Genomic DNA, 19709 nt, shown 5'->3' on the forward strand with positions numbered 1-19709 from the left:
CATCAGACCTGAACCCGACTAGACCCCAAACGCATCAGACCTGGAACCGATTAGACCCCAAATGCACCAGAGAGCCGACTAGACCCCAAATGCACCAGAGACCCGACTAGACCCCAAATGCACCAGGGACCCGACTAGACCCCAAATGCACCAGAGAGCCAACTAGACTCCAAACGCGCCAGACTTGGACCCGACTAGACCCCAAATGCACCAGAGAGCCAACTAGACTCCAAACGCGCCAGACTTGGACCCGACTAGACCCCAAATGCGCCAGACTTGGACCCGACTAGACCTCAAATGCACCAGAGAGCCGACTAGACCCCAAATGCACCAGAGACCCAGCTAGACCCCAAATGTGCCAGACTTGGACCCGACTAGACCCCAAATGCACCAGACCTGGACCCGACTAGACCCCAAACGCGCCAGACCTGGACCCGACTAGACCCCAAACGTGCCAGACCTGGACCCGACTAAATCCCAAATGCGCAAGACCTAGACCCGCCTAGATCCCAAATGCAGCAGAGAGCCGACTAGACCCCAAACGCACCAGACCTGGACCCGACTAGACCCGAAACGCATCAGACCTGGACCCTACTAGACCCTAAACGCACCAGAGAGGCGACTAGACCCCAAACTCGCCAGACCTGGACCCGACTAGACCCCAAACGCGCCAGACCTGGACCCGACTAGACCCCAAACGTGCCAGACCTGGACCCGACTAAATCCCAAATGCGCAAGACCTGGACCCGACTAGACCCCAAATGCTCCAGAGAGCCGACTAGACCCTAAATGCACCAGACCTGGACCCGACTAGACCCGAAACGCATCAGACCTGGACCCGACTAGACCCCAAACGCATCAGACCTGGACCCTACTAGACCCTAAACGCATCAGACCTGGACCCTACTAGACCCTAAACGCACCAGACCTGGACCTGACTAGACCCCAAAAGCACCAGAGAGCTGACTAGTCCCCAAACGCGCCAGACTTGGACCTGATTAGACCCCAAATGCTCCAGAGAGCTGACTAGACCCTAAATGCACCAGACTTGGACCTGACTAGACCCCAAATGCTCCAGAGAGCTGACTAGACCCTAAATGCACCAGACCTGGACCTGACTAGACCCCAAACGCATCAGACCTGGACCCTACTAGACTCTAAATGCACCAGAGAGCCGACTAGACCCCAAACGCATCAGACCTGGACCAGACTAGACCCCAAATGCATCTGAGAGCCGACTAGACCCCAAAAGTGCCACACCTGGACCCAACTAGATCCCAAAAGCACCAGAGAGCTGACTAGACCCCAAACGCGCCAGACCTGGACCCGACTAGCCCCCAAATGCACCAGAGAGCTGACTAGACCCCAAATGCATCAGACCTGAATCCGACTAGACCCCAAACGTGCCAGACCTGTACCCGGCTGGACCCCAAACGCATCAGACCTGGACCCAACTAGACCCCAAACGCATCAGACCTGGACCGGACTACAGCCCAAACGCCCCAGACACCCGACTAGACCCCAAAAGCATCAGACCTGGACCCAACTAGACCCCAAACGTGCCAGACCTGTACCCGACTGGACCCCAAACGTGCCAGACCTGTACCCGACTGGACCCCAAACGTGCCAGACCTGTACCCGACTGGACCCCAAACGTGCCAGACCTGTACCCGACTGGACCCCAAACGTGCCAGACCTGGACCTGACTAGACCCCAAACGCATTAGACCTGAACTCGACTAGACCCCAAACGCCCCAGAGACCCGACTAGACGCCAAAAGCATCAGACCTGGACCCGACTAGACCCCAAACGTCTCAGACCTGGACCCGACTGGACCACAAACGTGCCAGAAACCTGTCTCTTAACAGCTGCTCAGTAGGCGACGTCTTGTGTTTCCTCTCTGTCTTCTCTAAGCCCCGTAGATAACTAGTTTCTTTTTGTGGTGTAAAGTCGACTCCGGTGCGGTGGACTCTGATTGGTTAGCAGCAAAACGATGGTTACACCTGGTTACTGTTTATTTTATTCATCAGCGATTATTGTATTTAGTGTTTTATCCGTTACTCTTCGTCGTTTCGTTACACCACCAAACGATTATCCTCGGACCGGTAACAAACATCCAGGTTAAGCTGGGACTGGGAGGAATCCCAGGTCCAGAGGAAAAGGACCTGTTTTGACTTGTATTAATCTTTGTTTTTGTCTCTAAGACTTGAACAGTCCTTTGCTGTTTGGGAGACTGAACGGCCTCTCCTCCGACTCCACCATCGACATCCTGTACCAGCTGGGGACCACACAGGATCCTGGGACCAAAGATCGGTACGGAGAGCCCCGGGTTTTAGCATTTATTCATAATAAAGGGAGGAGCGGCTCTGACATCGACACTGTGAGGAGGTTCTTCATGCTCGTTCTGACCTTTGACCTTCCAGGATCCAGGCTCTCCTGCAGTGGGTCCATGACTCCTCTCGAGTGGCGGCCCATAAACTGAGTGTCCCGATGGGATACGCCGGTGCTGGCTCCTCCTCTTCCTCCTCGAGGGAGTATGGCCTCCTGATGCCGTCCCCATCCCACCTCCACTGCGTGGCGGCCATCTTGTGGCACAGCTACGAGCTGCCTGTGGACTACGACCTCCCGGGTCTCCTCAACAGAGACCTCTTTGAGTCAGTCGTGCCTCATTGGAGCTGAATACCCATAATTCCGTTCTGTCTTGTGTACTGATTCTGCTGTTTTCTCCAGGCTGCTGTACAGCTGGTCCATGTCTCTGCCGTGTAACATCGTCCTGAAGAAGGCTGTGGACAGCTTGTTGTGTTCCATGTGTCACATCCACCCCAGCTACTTCGCTCTGCTCATGTCCTGGATGGGGATCGTCTCTGCGCCCAGCGCCACGCACTCTCAAGCACAGCAGCGCCGCCTCGCCATGACGGACGATGGCAAAAAGCAGCATGATGCCAACGCTAATGCTGCAGGACTCACAGATGACTCCAAGCATGCCAGACCTCCGGTTAATCTGTCAGAGTCTCAGCTGACCACCCTGGCTGCCGCTTCCCAGTCTCCCGGGGCGATAGAGCAGCTACTGGACTCGGGCCTGCCCTCCCTGCTGGTCCGAAGCCTGGTTCAGTTCTGCGTTGGCCTCCTGGTCAGCGCCGACCTTCCTCTGCCTGCCGCCCAGGCCGAGAGGCGGCACCACCACTACCACTCGCCCTCCTCCCAGAGCCACCGTCCTCTGGCTGCAGAGCTGGCTGCTCCGGTTCTCCAGTTCCTCACTGAGGTCGGAAACAGTCACATGATGAAGGACTGGCTGGGAGGACCGGAGGTGTACCCTCTGTGGACGGCGCTGCTCTTCCTGCTTTGCCACTCCAGCGCCAGCACCAGTGCTGGTTCAAACGCCGGTCAGCCACCGGGAGCCGGATCTGCTGCCGGCCCCCCTCCCCCCCAGAGCCAGCCTTCAGGCTCCCGCTTCTCCCTGCTGTCTTCAGGAGACACGGGAGGCCTGACCACACAGCAGAGGACGGCTCTGGAGAACACCACCGTGGCCTTTTTCCTCCAGTGCATCTCATGTCATCCTAACAACCAGCGGCTCATGGCTCAGGTCAGTTCCCAAGTCGGAGCTGTTCATTTATATTTTAACAAAATGGGGGGGTTCTGGTTCTGGAACATAAATCAGGGTCTAACCAAAGGTTTTAACACTGAAGATTCCCGTCATTATTTTGCTGAGTTTCCTTTCTGGCTGCAGGTTCTCTGTGAACTCTTCCAGTCCGCTCCTCAGCGGGGGAACGTCCCCGTCTCCAGGAACATCTCAGGATTCATTCGAAGGCTTTTTCTGCAGCTGATGCTGGAGGATGAGAAGGTCACAGTCTTCCTCCAGTCTCCCTGTCCGGTTGGTACCCCCCCCCCCCAGCTTCTAGAACAGCTGTTGCTTTGACTGAGTGTGATTGGTGTTTTGTAGGGCTTTGACCAGAAGGGGGCAGCATGGTCACATGAATCTGTTTCCTCCATCACATCGAGTCCTTCAGACAGATCTGTGACTTTCTAATGACCTTTAACCACGGGCACCAGGTTGGTGCTGAAACAGAATAAACAAACGATCTAGTTCTAAATGTGAAGCAACTTTTCACTACGATGCAGAAAATGTATTCTTGTACAGTTATTGTTATTTACAGTACCGGCCAAAGGTTTGGACACACCTTCTCATCCAATGTGTTGTCTTTATCTTCATGACCATGACCATTGGGAGATTCTCACTGAAGGCAGCAAAACTATGAATGAACACATGAGGAGTTATGTACTTAACCAAAACAGGTGAAACATCTGGAAACATGTTTTATTTCTATTTTCTTCAAATAGCCACCCTTTGCTCTGATTACTGCTTTCTTGGCATTCTCTTGATGAGCTTCCAGAGGAAGTCACCAGAGATGGTTTTCCAACCGTTTTGAAGGAGTTCCCAGAGGTGTTGGCCCTTTGTAAATGGTCATGGTCATGAATGTAAAGGAAACGCTGAACGAGAAGGTGTGTCCAGAACTTTGGCCGGTACTGTAAGTAGAAAACGATTCAGAACAACACCAAAAATCATTAGATGTATTCAGCCAGAGGAGAAAGTTGCTTCAGATGGCAGGACCTGATATTCGGTCATCTCTCCTCTGATTGGCTAAGAGCGACACAACTCCACCACTTACTCTGTTTGTTCTGCAACGTTGATGCTGTATCTCCACAAATGACACAAGTCTGGAGGAGTTCTGCTATGAGGTGGAGTTGCTAGTGCTAGCAGTTAGCTTCTACTAGCAGAGACGTTCTGCTGTTTCCTGGACTAAACCAACAACAGCCTTCCCCGTCATGAGCCAAGATGGGTGAGTCCATGAATGTTACGCCTGGAACACACCAGACACGGAAGCGCGATGAAGCGCCGTGGAACGACGAGCGCTTCTAATCAGCGACCTTGTTAACCTACGCTCTCAGTCACATCAGCTGCGAGGCGCCACTAAGGCTCGCATTGTGCAGCTATTGTTTTGGCGTGAACTCTCATTTTTTCGTGAGCTGCGTCAATCCTAGCAGGAAGTCTAAACAAAGCAGAAGAGGCAGGCCAGTAAATTTAACAAAAGAAAAGAAAATTTTCAAAATAAAACACCGCAATTGATTAATGTGATCATTTTTGTGTTTCTAAACAGACTAGAGAGTTGAAAATGAACAAACACACACACACACCTGCGGACAAACACAGCGTTTCCTTAATTTTTTATGCAGTTTTTACAGCAAAAGATGGATTTAATAAATGTGAATACAAACAAATATGTTTAATTAAAAGGTAAGTACACAATAGTATTGTACACTACCACAAGCACTTGGTTATTTAACCATTTAGAAAGGAACTAAAACAGCAGCAGGATCAGCGCAGTTTCTATCAAGCAGGGAAAACTGGTTACACACACACGCACACGCACGCTTGCATGCACAGCAAGGGCACGGGGTGGGGTGTGAGCAGAAAAGCTCGTTGAAAATTCTCGCCTGATGTGAACAGAGGAGGAGTGATTTGCTTTGCAGCTGATGTGCTCTGGGCGTTCAGTGACGGTGTGATGTAGATCTGTCAGGATTTTCTAATCCTAGAGTTTCACCGTCTGTTTTCTATCAGAAGCTACTGCAGGAGGTAGGTGTAGGAGACTATTTTCATGTTCAGCCTGACCCGTCAGAAATAATTACAACATTCCACATTTTTTTAAAACTGAGTAAATTCTAATAAATGAATGAATCTGTGGTTTGGGTTAAACGTGTGAATGTTGGTGTTCTGGTGAGTTAGAAGTGAAGCTAACTGTAAAACAGCTGCTTGTTCAGCTCGCTATCCTTCACCTGTCCTCCTGATCACGGCTGTTTTTTTTTCCAGTTGTATAAAGGACGCATAAACGCCACCAGTCACATGATCCAGCACCCCATGTACGGCGCGGGCCACAAGTACCGCACCCTCCACCTGCCCATCTCCACCTCACTGGCTGAAGTCCTGGACCGCGTTTCAGGTGTGTGATGCTAGCTTACAGGTGCAGCGTGTAACGGGTGTGGTTGGCTAACACCCACTGAAACGCTGAGCACAAACGATTTTAAATGCATTCATAAGGAATATGGTGAATTATTTAAACAAAGCCAAGGTAAAGATGGAAAAAGCAACACATCAAGGTAAAAATCAAACTTGCGCTAGTCAAAAGCTGAGTGGAAAAGACGAACGTTTCCAGGATCAGCAGCAAAGGCTGGATCTCGTCTGAGCCTCCACCCGATCCAGGACCTGGACCGGCTGGTCGACAGACCTAAGATCTCGGGCTTGTTGTTTTGATGACTGGATGTAAACTTTATTTAGGACTAACGGGTTTTTGCGTTAATGTTTCTGTAAGCTCCTGATGAAGGCCGGCGGATGCTTCGTGCTAAGAGTCGATGAATTATGAACCATGAATACGTCTTTGACCCCTTAAAGCTGCAGGTTTTATTATTGCCCTGATGTCATGGAGGTCGCTGTGGCGATGCCGTGAGCTGCAGTCCTTCCTATTGGTTTGTAGCAGGCTGTGATGCTGATTAATAGCTCCCCTCTGGAGACCTTGAACAGCTGATGGAAAACCTGATGCACCGCCGCTAGTAAAGGATCACGTGTGAGGTGGTGAGACTGTTATGTACGTGTTTCTGGTTTTCTGTCAGACACGCCCAGCATCACCGCTAAGCTGATCAGTGAGCAGAAGGAGGACAAGGAGAAGAAGAACCATGAGGAGAAGGAGAAGATGAAAGCAGACAGTGGTTTCCAGGACAACTACAGTGTTGTTGTCGCCACAGGTACTCGAATAAAACCCAGTCCTGACAATCCCTTTGGAACAGTACCAATTTAAACTATGGTGGGGTTAAGGAGTTGGAGTCCATTTTAAGATGGCAGCCATCTCTTTGGTGTAGATAGCTAACAGCTAACTAGCTGTTAGCATATCAGTCCTGTAGAAATTGGTGGGAAACTCCCCTTCTTGGTCATTTATCAGAAACAAAACGTTTGTTCTGCAGTCAGAGACGTGAATGCGCCTCCATTCATTTTTGCCCTCAGGTCTGAAGTCCCAGTCCAAACGAGCTCTTTCAACACCACCCCGACCCCCGTCAAGAAGGGGACGCGTCATGAGTGACAAGCTGACGGCTTCGTCAGGCGTGGACCCCTCGGCGAAGACCATCAGCGTTCCCGTCTTCCACCTCTATCACAAGCTGCTCCCAGGTACCGTGTGCAGACACGGATGTGTAACTGGAAGTGGCCAGAGCTCATTCCTGACTCCGCGGTTTTCCTCTCCAGGTCAGCCCCTCCCCCCCGAGATGACCCTGGCTCAACTGCTGACGCTCCTGTACGACCGCAAGCTGCCACAGGGCTACCAGTCCATCAACCTGACGGTCAAACTGGGATCCAAGGTCATCTCCGACCCGGGCCTGTCCAAGACGGACTCCTTCAAGAGGCTTCGCACCGAGAAAGGTACTAAAGAGTCCATAAGGATGATATTAATGTAATAACGTTCAAATGCCTCGTTTGAGCCGGTTCTGATCCATTTAATCACATTCAGGGACTCGACTCGCATCGCCTGCTTTTAGGTGCAGTTGAAAGAGAAGCTTTGATGTCTGATAACTTTGAGATTAGTTGGTTAACTAGTTGGTTAACCTTCAGTGAATGAAAGCATTTGGACCCTGGGTTCTGTTCCTGCCGGGCCTGAGCCAACGGGATGTCTGATAGTCGGATCCACTGAGTCGGATGATGGAATGAAGGACATTTGGTCGGGATGGACTCGGAACCGTCGACCTTCCCGGGCTGCAGCCTGGGTATATTTAGCCTTTTGGTTCTGCAGACTCACGGATCAGAACTCGGTGCTGTGATGACATCAGCACGGTCGTCTCCGCAGTGACCTGCCGTCCTTCCATTATGATCCAGCATTGATGTTCTAACACTTTACTGGCTGTTAGTTTGCAGTATGAAGAGTTTATAAACCACATGAAGACAAATAAATGTTTCTGTGCTGATTTAAAAACTTTATTCTGTAAATGATCGAACTTTAAGCTGAAAGTCTCGTTCTCTGGTTTGGATTCTCGTTGTTCTGAGCCAAAGGCCGAGCTTTTCCCTGCTCATGTCCTGCTGCTCTTGTTGCAGTCGACCACTGTGACTTGCTGAACAGCTGTCCTGAGGACGAACCCATGGCGGCCGGTGATGAATGTCTGGAGGCCGCCACAGACGAGTCCCTGCTTGAGACGAGTCCAATCCAGTCTCCGCTGCAGGTCTTTGCTGGGATGGGCGGTCTGGCCCTCATTGCAGAGAGGCTGCCGATGCTCTACCCCGACGTCATTCAGCAGGTGACCTTCAGCCTCAGATTGCTGCTGTCCTCGGCTCAGAGCGGTTTTAATTCTCCGGGCTGTTCACAGGTCAGTGCTCCCGTGGTTCCCTCTGCCACGCAGGAGAAGCCCAAGGACAGCGACCAGTTTGAGTGGGTCACCATCGAGCAGTCGGGCGAGCTGGTGTACGAGGCTCCAGAGTCTGTTGCTGCCGAGCCACCTCCTGTCAACAAGCAGCAGTCCCAGTCCTCTCCCTCGTCCTCCTCCTCAGTGCAGACCATGTCTCCCATCCCTGCCCACTCGCTGGCTGCTTTCGGCCTCTTCCTTCGCCTGCCGGGGTATGCTGAGGTGCTGCTGAAGGAGAGGAAGCACGCCCAGTGTCTGCTGCGCCTGGTGCTGGGTGTGACGGACGACGGAGAGGGCAGTAAGTTGAAAACACCACGCTGCTCTTCTCTGGAGGAGTTTTAGAAAGACCCACATCTCACTTATATGTGTAGATGACCTGATTACCAAGTCTGTTCATTAAGGATGAAGTTTACCCTGAATTTAGTCTGATTAAGAATCCACAACTGATAGCAAAATGAAAACGTGTCTTTGGATGTTCTCCTAGGTCACATTCTGCAGTCTCCATCAGCCAACGTCCTGCCCACGCTGCCGTTCCACGTCCTCCGAGCTTTGTTCAGCAGCACTCCTCTCACCACAGATGACGGCGTGCTGCTGCGTCGCATGGCTCTGGAGATCGGAGCCATCCACCTCATCCTGGCCTGTCTGTCGGCGCTCAGCCACCACGCCCCCCGCAACCCCAATGCCACCAACAGCGTCTCAGAGGTGGGAGGAGGTCATTGACCAGTGTTTGCCATATTTATCAGTAAAGTCTCCATTACCTGCAACCAGGTATCACCTGCTTCTGGCATCTTCTGTAGTAAACTAGTCCACTTTCCTCATTCATTTCCTCTAATGATCATTTTTAAACATTACCAGAAGGTTTAAACGGTAAAAGTAAAGCTGCAGACTCCTGTTGGGCTCCTGGCCTCAGGTCTGCTGCCAGCCCTGACAAAGAAACCAAAGGATAAGCGAGTCATCATTAACCACTCCCCGCCTCTCTGGCCTTTACTCAAGGCTCCTTTTGTAAACCTCACCTACACCTGTCTCTGCACAGCCAGACCCTGACAAACGACTTAATTGTTATTCCTGAAAGAAAAGGAGCAAATTGAGTTTTGGAGAGGAACGGGGGGATGTCGGAGACATGTCCTTCGTCTTATTGACACCCTCAGGGTGAAAAGCAGACAGAGGACAGTGACGTGAATGGAGCCCATTTAAATTCCTCTCGGGTTTCTCCTCCTTTTTTCTGATTCAGAGGATTTCTTTTGAGCTGAACAGCAGCTGACAAAACCTCATGAAGTTTTAGGCTTCGGAACGTAAATCCTCTAATATTGGCCTGTATTCAGTAGGGCTGCAACAACGAATCGATAAATTCGATGAAAATCGATTACTAAAAGCGTTGGCAACGAATTGCGTCATCGATTCGTTGTGTCGCACAACTCTTCCAAAAGCGCCCCCCCCCCCCCCCCCTTCCCGCCTGCCGTTGCGCGCAGACCAGAGCAAGTCAGATCAGCACGTGGGAGAGCCGCAGATCAGCACGAGGGAGAGCCGGCAGATCAGCGCGAGGGAGAGCCGGCAGATCAGCGTGAGGGAGAGCCGCAGATCAGCGCGAGGGAGAGCCGGCAGATCAGCGCGAGAGAGAGCCGCAGATCAGCGCGAGAGAGAGCCGCAGATCAGCACGAGGGAGAGCCGCAGATCAGCACGAGGGAGAGCCGGCAGATCAGCGCGAGGGAGAGCCGGCAGATCAGCGCGAGAGAGAGCCGGTACCGGCAGATCAGCGCGAGGGAGAGCCGGCAGATCAGCGCGAGGGAGAGCCGGCAGACTTGCGCTGCTGCGAACCGGTTCCGCATTGTTGCGCAGCGATCCAGGCAGCTGCTTCCAGCGCATGGTCCATTCTCAAAGTGGCACAACCAAAAAACTATAATTAGCACACGATCGTTCATGTCCGCACATGTTCTCTATTTTCTGTCTTATTTGTGCCTGAAGCTCGCTACTGCGGAGCTCATCACCTGTGCTGTGGTGATGTCACCTCACGCAGCATCGAAAACGCGCTCTGCGCTTTTCGGTCAGGAGATCCCTTTGATCTGCTCAAAAGTAACTGGTGAGGTGAAAAGGTAAGAATCCAGGCAACAGATTTTCTGGAGAATTAAGAGGAGATGCAGGAAGATGAGAGACAGACAGGACAGGAAAATAGTTAAATTAAAACAAGAAAACAAAACTAAGTGTTGAAAAGTAAAATGTAGGTAGATTTATCTCCACGACACGTTTTTACCAGTAAAAAACAATAAGTTATACACATGTCATAGTTATACATCTGATACAATTCAGATCACCTTCAAAACTCAGTCACACACCCAGGGCCGTTTCAAGACATTTTGGGGGCCAAGGCAAAATGCCCCCCCCCCCATAACTGGGCTCCCCAGAAGCCTCTGTGTAATTCATACCCTCTCCAGTAGTGTTAGTTATACGGTGTTTATAAAATCCCCTCAGACATTACTGACATGTTCTAATATTATCAGATGAAAAACTAAATTATCAGACATGCTGTCTCATCTGCTGCTTTTCTAAACTTGCAAAAAGTAACAAAACCATTTGAAAGCCACTATTTGTGGATTCTCTGAAAGTTTCCATGGAGTGTGTGACAACTTATTTTTTCATTGATCCTATCGTCTAATCTCACAGCTGAAACAAGCATCCTTAATAATCTGTCCACACGAAGCGTACCGATGCTGTAGTAAAACAAAAGGTATAATAATTTATTATTAATAAAACCTTGTTGCAGCACTAAAGCAGAAAAATGAGATTTTGCATTAAATATGCAAATTATTTACATATGAATTGTTTTAGAGCCCTTTAATTGACAGAATCTGATATTAATTTAGTTCTTACAAAAAATGGGTCCCAACATGGTTTGTGTGGCGTTGCCATAGTGTGACGTCATAGGCACAGATCCCCTGTCCTCTTGTTTGGAAATGGAAATATGGTCACCCTATATTAAACAAAATGTCCACCCGGGCTTTTGCACTGCACAGAGACGCTTCGCTGCCTATGACTGAACGTCAGTTGAGAGTCAGTCTCATGCAGACTGACCAATGAAGAGAGGGCCTCAAGTTAAGACCCTCTCCTCATTGGTCAGTCCACATGAGGTGGGTCAAAGGTTACTCTGGGCGGGTTACGTGTTGTCAGGCATTCAAGTATTGAGAATATTTACTGCATATTACAGTAAAATATTCTGTATGTGACCATATTATGGTGATCCTTGGGTCGTGATGATGGAGCCCTTGAATATTGTTGCCCAGGGTACAACAAAGTGTTAATCTGGCCCTGGTTCCGCCGTCACATTCCCGCAGAAACTGGTTGATCACACCGGGGCCAGACTACTAGCATGTGGTTTTACAACCACAATGTCCTCAGAAGCAAAAACGCTTTTAAAAGGGAGGGAGGAGTCCTAACTGTTGCTGCAGGCGTGTTGTGTGAGAGTGCAGTTATATACTGGTTAATATATTTTTGGGTTCAGTTGCTTTCATGTGGCCTAATGTGAGTCTATTTGGGATCATTGGAATGATCAGCAGCATTTCTTGATGTGACTTTATGGCAGTTGCCCAGGGCATCATCGCAAGGAGGATGGCATTCATTTACTTTTGTTTTATTTGGTATTTTTTCAGTCATTTTTGGAAATAGTGATCAATTTTGATTAATTCACAGCCTATGTTTAATTACATTTAAAATAAATGTCAACAGATGAGATCAAACAAAACAGATGTGAATTGCCCTTAAGCTGTTTAACTTGGACCAAGCATTTTAGGTCACAGATAGATGTAGCTTAGGGTCTCTGTCTATACACCTTATAAGACAATTTAGGTGATGGCATGTTGTTTTTCTGCTATTGAACTGTTTTCTAATAATGTTGTGTTAAATAAAGTGAAGGAAGGAGAGAAATAACGTTTCCCTAGCAGTTTTTAAAAATTTCCCCATGTAATCCGATTAATCGATTAATCGTGTCGAGACCCCATCCGATTCATCGATTATCCAAATAATCGTTTGTTGCAGCCCTAGTATTCAGTTAACTGCCGGGTGTCATATTTTGGCCGGTGTCTGAGTCGGCGGAGGTCAATAATGGCCGGTATTTTATTGTGGCCGGGTGGAATGTGGTAACAAGCAAGTACGGGGGGCGGTTGTGTCATCCGTCTCACTTTTGATTTGCCAGTGACAGACGGTGAGGGTAACTTTAACCGTGCGGAGATGAAGAGGAGGCGAAAATTTGATATCAAGTTCAAAGAGAACGTGCTGATTATGCTGCAGAACACTCTGGGGAGCAGTAGGGGTTGTATGATCTAGTCACTAGTCGACTTCACCGCTCTATAGTGACTTGTTATGCCTGTCATCGACTAGTCGCTGCCACGTGATAATGACCGGCAAGATGCAGTCCTCGGAAAAGACAGCAGCCTGCTGTCAGCAGGTGACAAGCTCCTGCGCGTCGGGGGGGGCAACGCGCTGTGCCAGAGCGTCGGTACTGACACCCACCGTAAAACGGCCATAATTGTGTCATTTACCCTCTTGCAATTTATCCTTCCCCTCACCCCCATCCTAACCTTAACCAGCTTGCGCATGCAAAGCTCTTGATCGCTGATGCGCTCCAGACATCTGCGTCCTGAGCACGGCCACAGTAACATTATCAAATCAGGTGTCGCCACCTCAAAAACTAATTTAACACGCAATCGTTCATGTCGGCTCATTTCCTTTTATGTTTTCTGTCTTTTATTTGCGCCTGATGCGTTTCGCTGCTGTGGAGCGGGGCGCATCACCTTGTCCTCTGGTGACGCACCTCACTGATGCGGCCGCCAAGCAGCGAGCACTCAGCTGTTTTTGCGGTCGGTAGATCTTTTAGAACAGCAGCTCAAAGGTAACTCATAAGGTGAATATATATGAACCCAGGTAGCAGTTTTTCTTTAGGATTGAGAGGAGATGCAGGAAGATAATAAACAGACAGGACAGAAAAATAGTCAAATAAAAACAAGTTAGTTTTTGTACCTGCTGGTTGCAACAAACAGACACCATTGAAGGTAATAAAAAGTGAGGAACAGAAAATGAAATAATTATTTTTAATGTTTAGAGCAGCAGGAACTCCGAGAGGCTGCAGGCGCATCAGTGAGTTTGCGGCCGCTGCGCAGGGGGAGGGGGGAGATGGCTGAAGCAGAAACTACCGTTGTTTAAAGAAATGTGTTTAACTTTGAAAATGTGGGCGCAATTTTGTCAAAAACTCCAACGAACCATTAGTTCATTTTGCTCAAATAGAAATAGAGGCCTGCCTCTAATTCTGGCCCTCCTTCCAATAAAGGCCCGGAGCTTGATGAGCTTGAGTCAAATACAGGCCCGGGCCTGTGTTAGAGGATTCACAGTAATCAAAACAAGAGTTCAGACAAATGGAAGAACCAAGCAGGATTACGTGTCCCGGTCCTGGCTGATGATGGACGAGCGCCACCCTCTGATTATCATCATCATCAGGGATAAGTGGGAAATCTAACCATAAAAAACTGGAAAACACGGAGCAAAAGACAACTTTAAACAAAAGTTTTAAAAATAAATCCTTTTTACAGTAAAAGAAACTTTGGGATTTTCACCAATGAACAGAAACGGTTTGAGTTTCCATCTCTGTGTTTTCCAGCAGCAGATGTCCAGCTGTCACAGTGGGGGGACCAGTGAGGAGCAGCAGCTGTACTGGGCTAAAGGGACCGGGTTTGGGACCGGATCCACTGCGTCGGGCTGGGATGTTGAACAGGCTCTCACCAAGCAGCGGCTGGAGGAGGAGCACGTCACCTGTCTGCTCCAGGTAACTCTTATCCTGAGACACACCTGGTTTAGGCAACACCTCACATAAACGCATCCGTCTAAATAACATGATTTAAACATTAGTGTTGGTTATTATTATTATTATCGTCGCTATTGTTGTTATAAGTAATAAATTCCTAGAATGATCAGCTTTGTTTAATTATTTAATACAGAAATAAAATTGGCACTCACCACCCGTAGATTTGAGTAATTTCTCTGTTCCGATGTTGGTTATGAGTTAAATGTAATGACTGATAATTAACTCATTCACTGCCAATGACGACTAAAGTCGTCATTTACATGTTTTTACTGTGTGGGCGTCGGAACGAGCCCCCGCACGGCGAGAACAAACATCTCAGCTCTAAAGCCGATCTTCATCCGCATACGTCACACGTCACGTGATCAGGAAGCAGAACATCCATGTGTTAGGACAGGGGTTCCCAAACTTGCTTAGCCACGCACCCCCTTCTATGTCCCAACCATGTCGACGCACCCCCCAGCCCCCACATCAGGGCATGGCTATATATATATATATATATATATATATATATATATATACATATATATATATATATATATATATATATATATATATATATATATATATATATCAGACGTCAAGCTAAACAGACAGGGTTAAAAAACTATGATCGACCTTTTTCCCCATCACTTTCATTTTTTAAATAGTAATTAAAAAGCAATCGATACCATTACAATTTCCTTTAATTTAATTTTAAATAAATATTTAGAGAGCCCAGGTAGTACATAAAAATGCAATTTAACGGTTTTCTTAAAGTAGGAACGTTTAACCTGTGCGGCCAGAGCGCTCTCCTTCCTTCTGCTCTGCGTAAACCTGAACTGGTCACCTACTTGTGTGTAATCAAATGTCTATAGAAAATATGGAAAGGATATAGCCATGAGGTTCACTTTTGCCTCAGACCGACTTATTGCTGTTTTATGGTGTGGCTGAATCTGCGATCCGCTGCCACGCGGACTGGAATAACAAATGCTGCAGTAACGGGAGTTGTGGTCAGGTTCGGAGTCACTGGCTGGAGCGGACCCGACTTTAATACGTCATCCCAAAATAGAAACTAATATCTTAATTTGACCTTGAATGAAAAATGTTGTTAAAAGTTTTTATCACAGAGGAGGCAGCGCTCATTTCTGCCTTCAGTCTGATGGCGCGCCGGGGTTTGCGCAGCGTGCGTGCTTATTGAATCTGTGTGTGTGTGTGTGTGTGTGTGCGTGTGCGTGCGTGCGTGCTTATTGAATCTGTGTGTGTGTGTGTGTGTGTGTGTGTGTGTGTGTGTGTGTGTGTGTGTGTGTGTGTGTGTGTGTGTGTGTGTGTGTGTGTGTGTGTGTGTGCGCGGCACAGCTCCATGAGCCACTCCAGTCACCGCGTCTCGTTATCGGCCCTATTTAAATCAATGTTGTAAAATGACTTCTGCCCAGCCCAGATGTGCTCACATGTGCACCCGTGAGCCGTGGTTCCGCTGGAACGCGTCTGACCTCTGACAGACGCACTCTGAACTTCAGATCTTCAGCGCGCTGTTAATAGCCTGAATGGGAATCATTTCTTGATTTATTTAGTTACATCCACAATGTTCTGTGTGTGAGGTTTACAATGTCAGAACACCTGCATGAGACAGGTGTTAATTACAATCTGCCAGAATGACTCACCACCTTCAGATTTCTCCAACACCGTTAAACATGATCAAATACGGAACATATCGGCGTGCGCAGGCCAGAGTGCTGAAGCTCGGCGCATTGTTATTATGAAGCTAGGGCACATGTGGAGGACACACGCGCAAAAATATACTTGTTTTCAATTACATTTATTGGGCCCACTTACTTTTTCTTAGGCCCACCCACAAATGAGTTTCTGGCTATGCTAATGGTGACATATGACAGACTTCTCTGAGCTTCGCAGCCATTACACTTTTCTCCTCGCGCACCCCCTAGCGGCAGCTCGCACCCCCAGGGGTGCGCGCACCACACTTTGGGAATCCCTGTGTTAGGAGATCGTTTTGGGCCGCTGATGTAAAAAATGTGAGGAGCGAACCAGAAAAGCTTCTGCCGATCACAATTCAACAACGGATTATGAAAGAACGGATAACGCTCGAAACGCGCGGATTCTTCCTGATGTAAGAGGCGAGTCTCCGCTTTGTTTTGGTAGTTTTGGCGTCGGCATCATCCTAGCGCAATGTTCTGTCACTCTTAAAAAAACAGTAAAAACGGTGGCAGCGAAGGGCTTTAGCGATCAGGAAATGGCTGGCGGTGAATGAGTTAGCAGCAGGTGATTCATGAATGTTTTCTGAGGGAGAAGTTGATCTAAGAACTCACACAGACTAGCTGTTAGCTTGTCAAACTTTTCTCCAAAACGGATCAAATTATCTAAAAATCAACAATAAAGCTAAAAGTCAACAACGGCCCTGTGTTTAATAGAAGGCACCATTCTGTTATCAGCTGTTAGGTTTTTTATTCATTCCTCATCCCTTCACTGTGGGTGGGTTTAGCGTCATTTATGACCGAGCCTCCGTTTTCATTCGGTGAAGAATAAACTCTTAAGGTGTTTATTTGGCCGCTCACAAGTGCTCTCTCTTTGTTGTTTTTGTTTAAACTGTTACAAAGAACGAATCGTGAGGATTGCTGTAAACACTCTGACACTAGTCAGTGACTCGATGCAACCTGCTGGGTTCCTTATATAGGAAACTTTCCTGATTGGCTTAACTCATTTGCTGCCAGCGTTTCACACCGTTTTACTGTTTTTTTAAGAGTGACAGAACGTTGCGCTAGGATGATGTTGGCGCCAAAACAACCAAAACAAAGCAGAGACTCACCTCTTACATCAGGAAGAATCCGCGCATTTCGAGCGTTATCCGTTCTTTCATAATCCGTTGTTGAATTGTGATCAGCAGAAGCTTTTCTGGTTCGCACCTCACTTTTTTTACATCAGCGGCCCAAAATGATCTAACACATGGACGTTCTGCTTCCTGATCACGTGACGTGTGATGTATGCATATGAAGATCGGCTTTAGAGCTGAGATGTTTGTTCTCCTGGCGCGGGGGCTCGTTCCGACACCCACACAGTAAAAGCATGCGCATGACGACTTTAGTCGTCAGTGGCAGTGAACGGTTGGATTTAAACCGACGACTGAACTGTATTGGAGTGTTTACTGTGTGAAGTGCCGTGAGACGACTCTGGTTGTGATTTGGTGTTTGATAAATAAACTTGTATTCAAATTCAAACATGACTGCGTTCAGCGAAGTCATCAGGAGCGAAGCATCGGTGTCTCCTCCTTCTAGTTGTAACGCCGGCATCCATGTTAATCTTCTGCTCTGTTAGGACACTAACACCAAGGTACAGGAAAGTCTCAGAAACCCCACTGTTGCCATCTTGGAAATTTAGTACACTAAAGACCTCCCTAGGCAGGCATCAAGGGTGTTTCTCAATGTCAAGGCGCCTTGCCTTGCGAGGCGATGTTTTGCGAGGCCAGGCTCCTTGCCTACGAGGACACGGTCCTTCTTTGGTCTAAGAAAACGGTTAAATGGAACAGACTTGCATCACGTGACCGCTGCTTCCACGGAGGTAATGTCACGTCACGTGACTCGGGAGATAACGTTATATTTTATATGTATTAGTTTCAATATAAATATATAACTTTTACTTTTTAAATTGTGTTTATGTGTATTAAATTAAATATATAAGTGAGTTACTACCCGCTAGCCACCGAAGCTACAACTACTAAGCTACTAACTTGCAGATCAGACTGGCCCCTCTGAGCTGGCGACACTGCCTTGGGTGTGTGTGTGTGTGTGTGTGTGTGTGTGAGCTTGGAGTTACTTTTATTAAGGTTTATTGTATTTGTAGCAACTTTTCTTGAATTTTTTCTTCAATTGGAATCTGCTCTAACTACGCATCATGGGTGTTTGTGACACATGTGTCCTGGTGCTTCTTGTGTGCGTAGTGATGTGCTGGCACCCAGTGCAAACACTGCGAGTCAGGAGCGGTGATGGCCTACCGGTCTACACGTATACCTGGGATGAACTTTTAGGTCTGCGGCTGCATGCGACAGGTGAGCCTTATCTGGACCCAGAGCAGGATCTACCAGTGTCAAAACCAGGAAACGAGGCTGCAGAGCGGGAATCAAAGTTAAAAACCGGCGGCGAGGATACAAGCCGGTTCTTCCTTCTGCGATTATTGGAAACGTGCGCTCACTTTGCAACAAAGTTGATGAGCTTTCTGCGTGTGTTCGCCACAACCGTATGTATACTGGCAGAGTAGCCTGATGTGCTTCTCGGAATCTTGGATGTCGGAGAAGATACCGGAGTCCCACGTGAAGATTGAATGGAGATACGCTTCGCAGGATGGACAGAGACCTCAGCGTGACAGCTAAAAGCAAGGCGGAGGGGTGTGTATGTATGTGATTGAACGCTGTTGTCATCTGAACCATGTCACTGTTGAGGAGCGGGTGTGTGACGAGAACATTGAGCTGCTGGTGGTAAGCTGTCGGCCCTACTACCTCCCGAGGGAGATCTCCCACATAATTGTAACAGTTGTTTATATCCCACCGTCGGCCAATGGAAAGCGAGCTATAGAGGCAGTTTCTAAAGTGACACATAAGTTACAAAGCTCTTCCCTGGATGCACTGTTCATTATTACAGGAGATTTTAACCAATGTTCTCTCTCTTCTACGCTCCCGTCCTTCAAACAAATGGTTAAATGTCCCATGCTGGGGACGCAGATCATTGACTTATTTTGTGCGAACATTAAGGATAGTTTTTATTCGTCAGCCCTACCCCCACTTGGTAATTCTGATCACAATCTTGTATTATTGAGGTCCAGGTATACACCCGTTGTACAGAAACAGCTGGTTACATTTAGGACGATGCGCGTGTGGACGTAGGAGGCGTGTGAAACTCTGAGGAGATGCTTCGAATGTACAGACTGGTCGGTTTTTACTGAAGGATGTGACTGTGATGATGTTGATGACATTGCAGACAAAGCGACTTGCTATGTTAATTTCAGTACCGATTTGTTGCTGCCATGTAAACAAGTTAAGGTTTTTGCTAATAATAAACCATGGGTGACCAGAGAGGTTAAGGCAGCAATTAACAGGAAAAAGCTTGCTTTTTATAGTGGGGACCCAATGCAAATTAAGGTGGCACAAAGGGAGCTTAAAACGCTGATCAGATGAAGTAAACAACAATATAAATATAAGATTGAAACCTCTATTGATGGTTCTGATTCTAAGTGTCTTTGGGACAGGATGAAAACCATGACTGGCGATGGGGGTAAGACAGGTTTACACAGCACCAGGATGGATGTGAATGAGATAAACCAGTTTTTTTTTGCCAGATTTGATGATCGTGATTTTACGCATGAACACAACAAACTTTTGTCTGCACTTGCCTCAGATCAGGTTGAGTTTGCATGCCCAGAGATCAGCTTTAGTGTTGAAGATGCCCAG

At 48.1% G+C, this 19709-nt stretch overlaps 1 protein-coding gene across 6 annotated transcripts in view; it reads left to right on the forward strand.

Moving 5' to 3' along the window:
- birc6 (baculoviral IAP repeat containing 6) overlaps nt 1–19709 on the forward strand; it is a 114507-nt gene that overhangs the window by 34608 nt on the left and 60190 nt on the right. For 5 of the 6 annotated variants that reach the window (XM_054749975.2, XM_054749977.2, XM_054749980.2 and 2 more), the window contains exons 52-62: nt 2205–2313; nt 2424–2654; nt 2731–3583; nt 3728–3871; nt 5867–5996; nt 6664–6795; nt 7052–7213; nt 7289–7462; nt 8129–8731; nt 8918–9135; nt 14075–14239. In XM_054749975.2, coding sequence (XP_054605950.2) covers nt 2205–2313; nt 2424–2654; nt 2731–3583; nt 3728–3871; nt 5867–5996; nt 6664–6795; nt 7052–7213; nt 7289–7462; nt 8129–8731; nt 8918–9135; nt 14075–14239 — 2921 coding nt within the window. The remainder of the gene's footprint in view (nt 1–2204; nt 2314–2423; nt 2655–2730; nt 3584–3727; nt 3872–5866; nt 5997–6663; nt 6796–7051; nt 7214–7288; nt 7463–8128; nt 8732–8917; nt 9136–14074; nt 14240–19709) is intronic. The other variant, XM_054749981.2, reaches the window with a different exon arrangement.

Source organism: Nothobranchius furzeri, chromosome 12 (genome assembly GCF_043380555.1).
Source record: "Nothobranchius furzeri strain GRZ-AD chromosome 12, NfurGRZ-RIMD1, whole genome shotgun sequence".
Classification (NCBI taxonomy): Eukaryota; Metazoa; Chordata; class Actinopteri; order Cyprinodontiformes; family Nothobranchiidae; genus Nothobranchius; species Nothobranchius furzeri.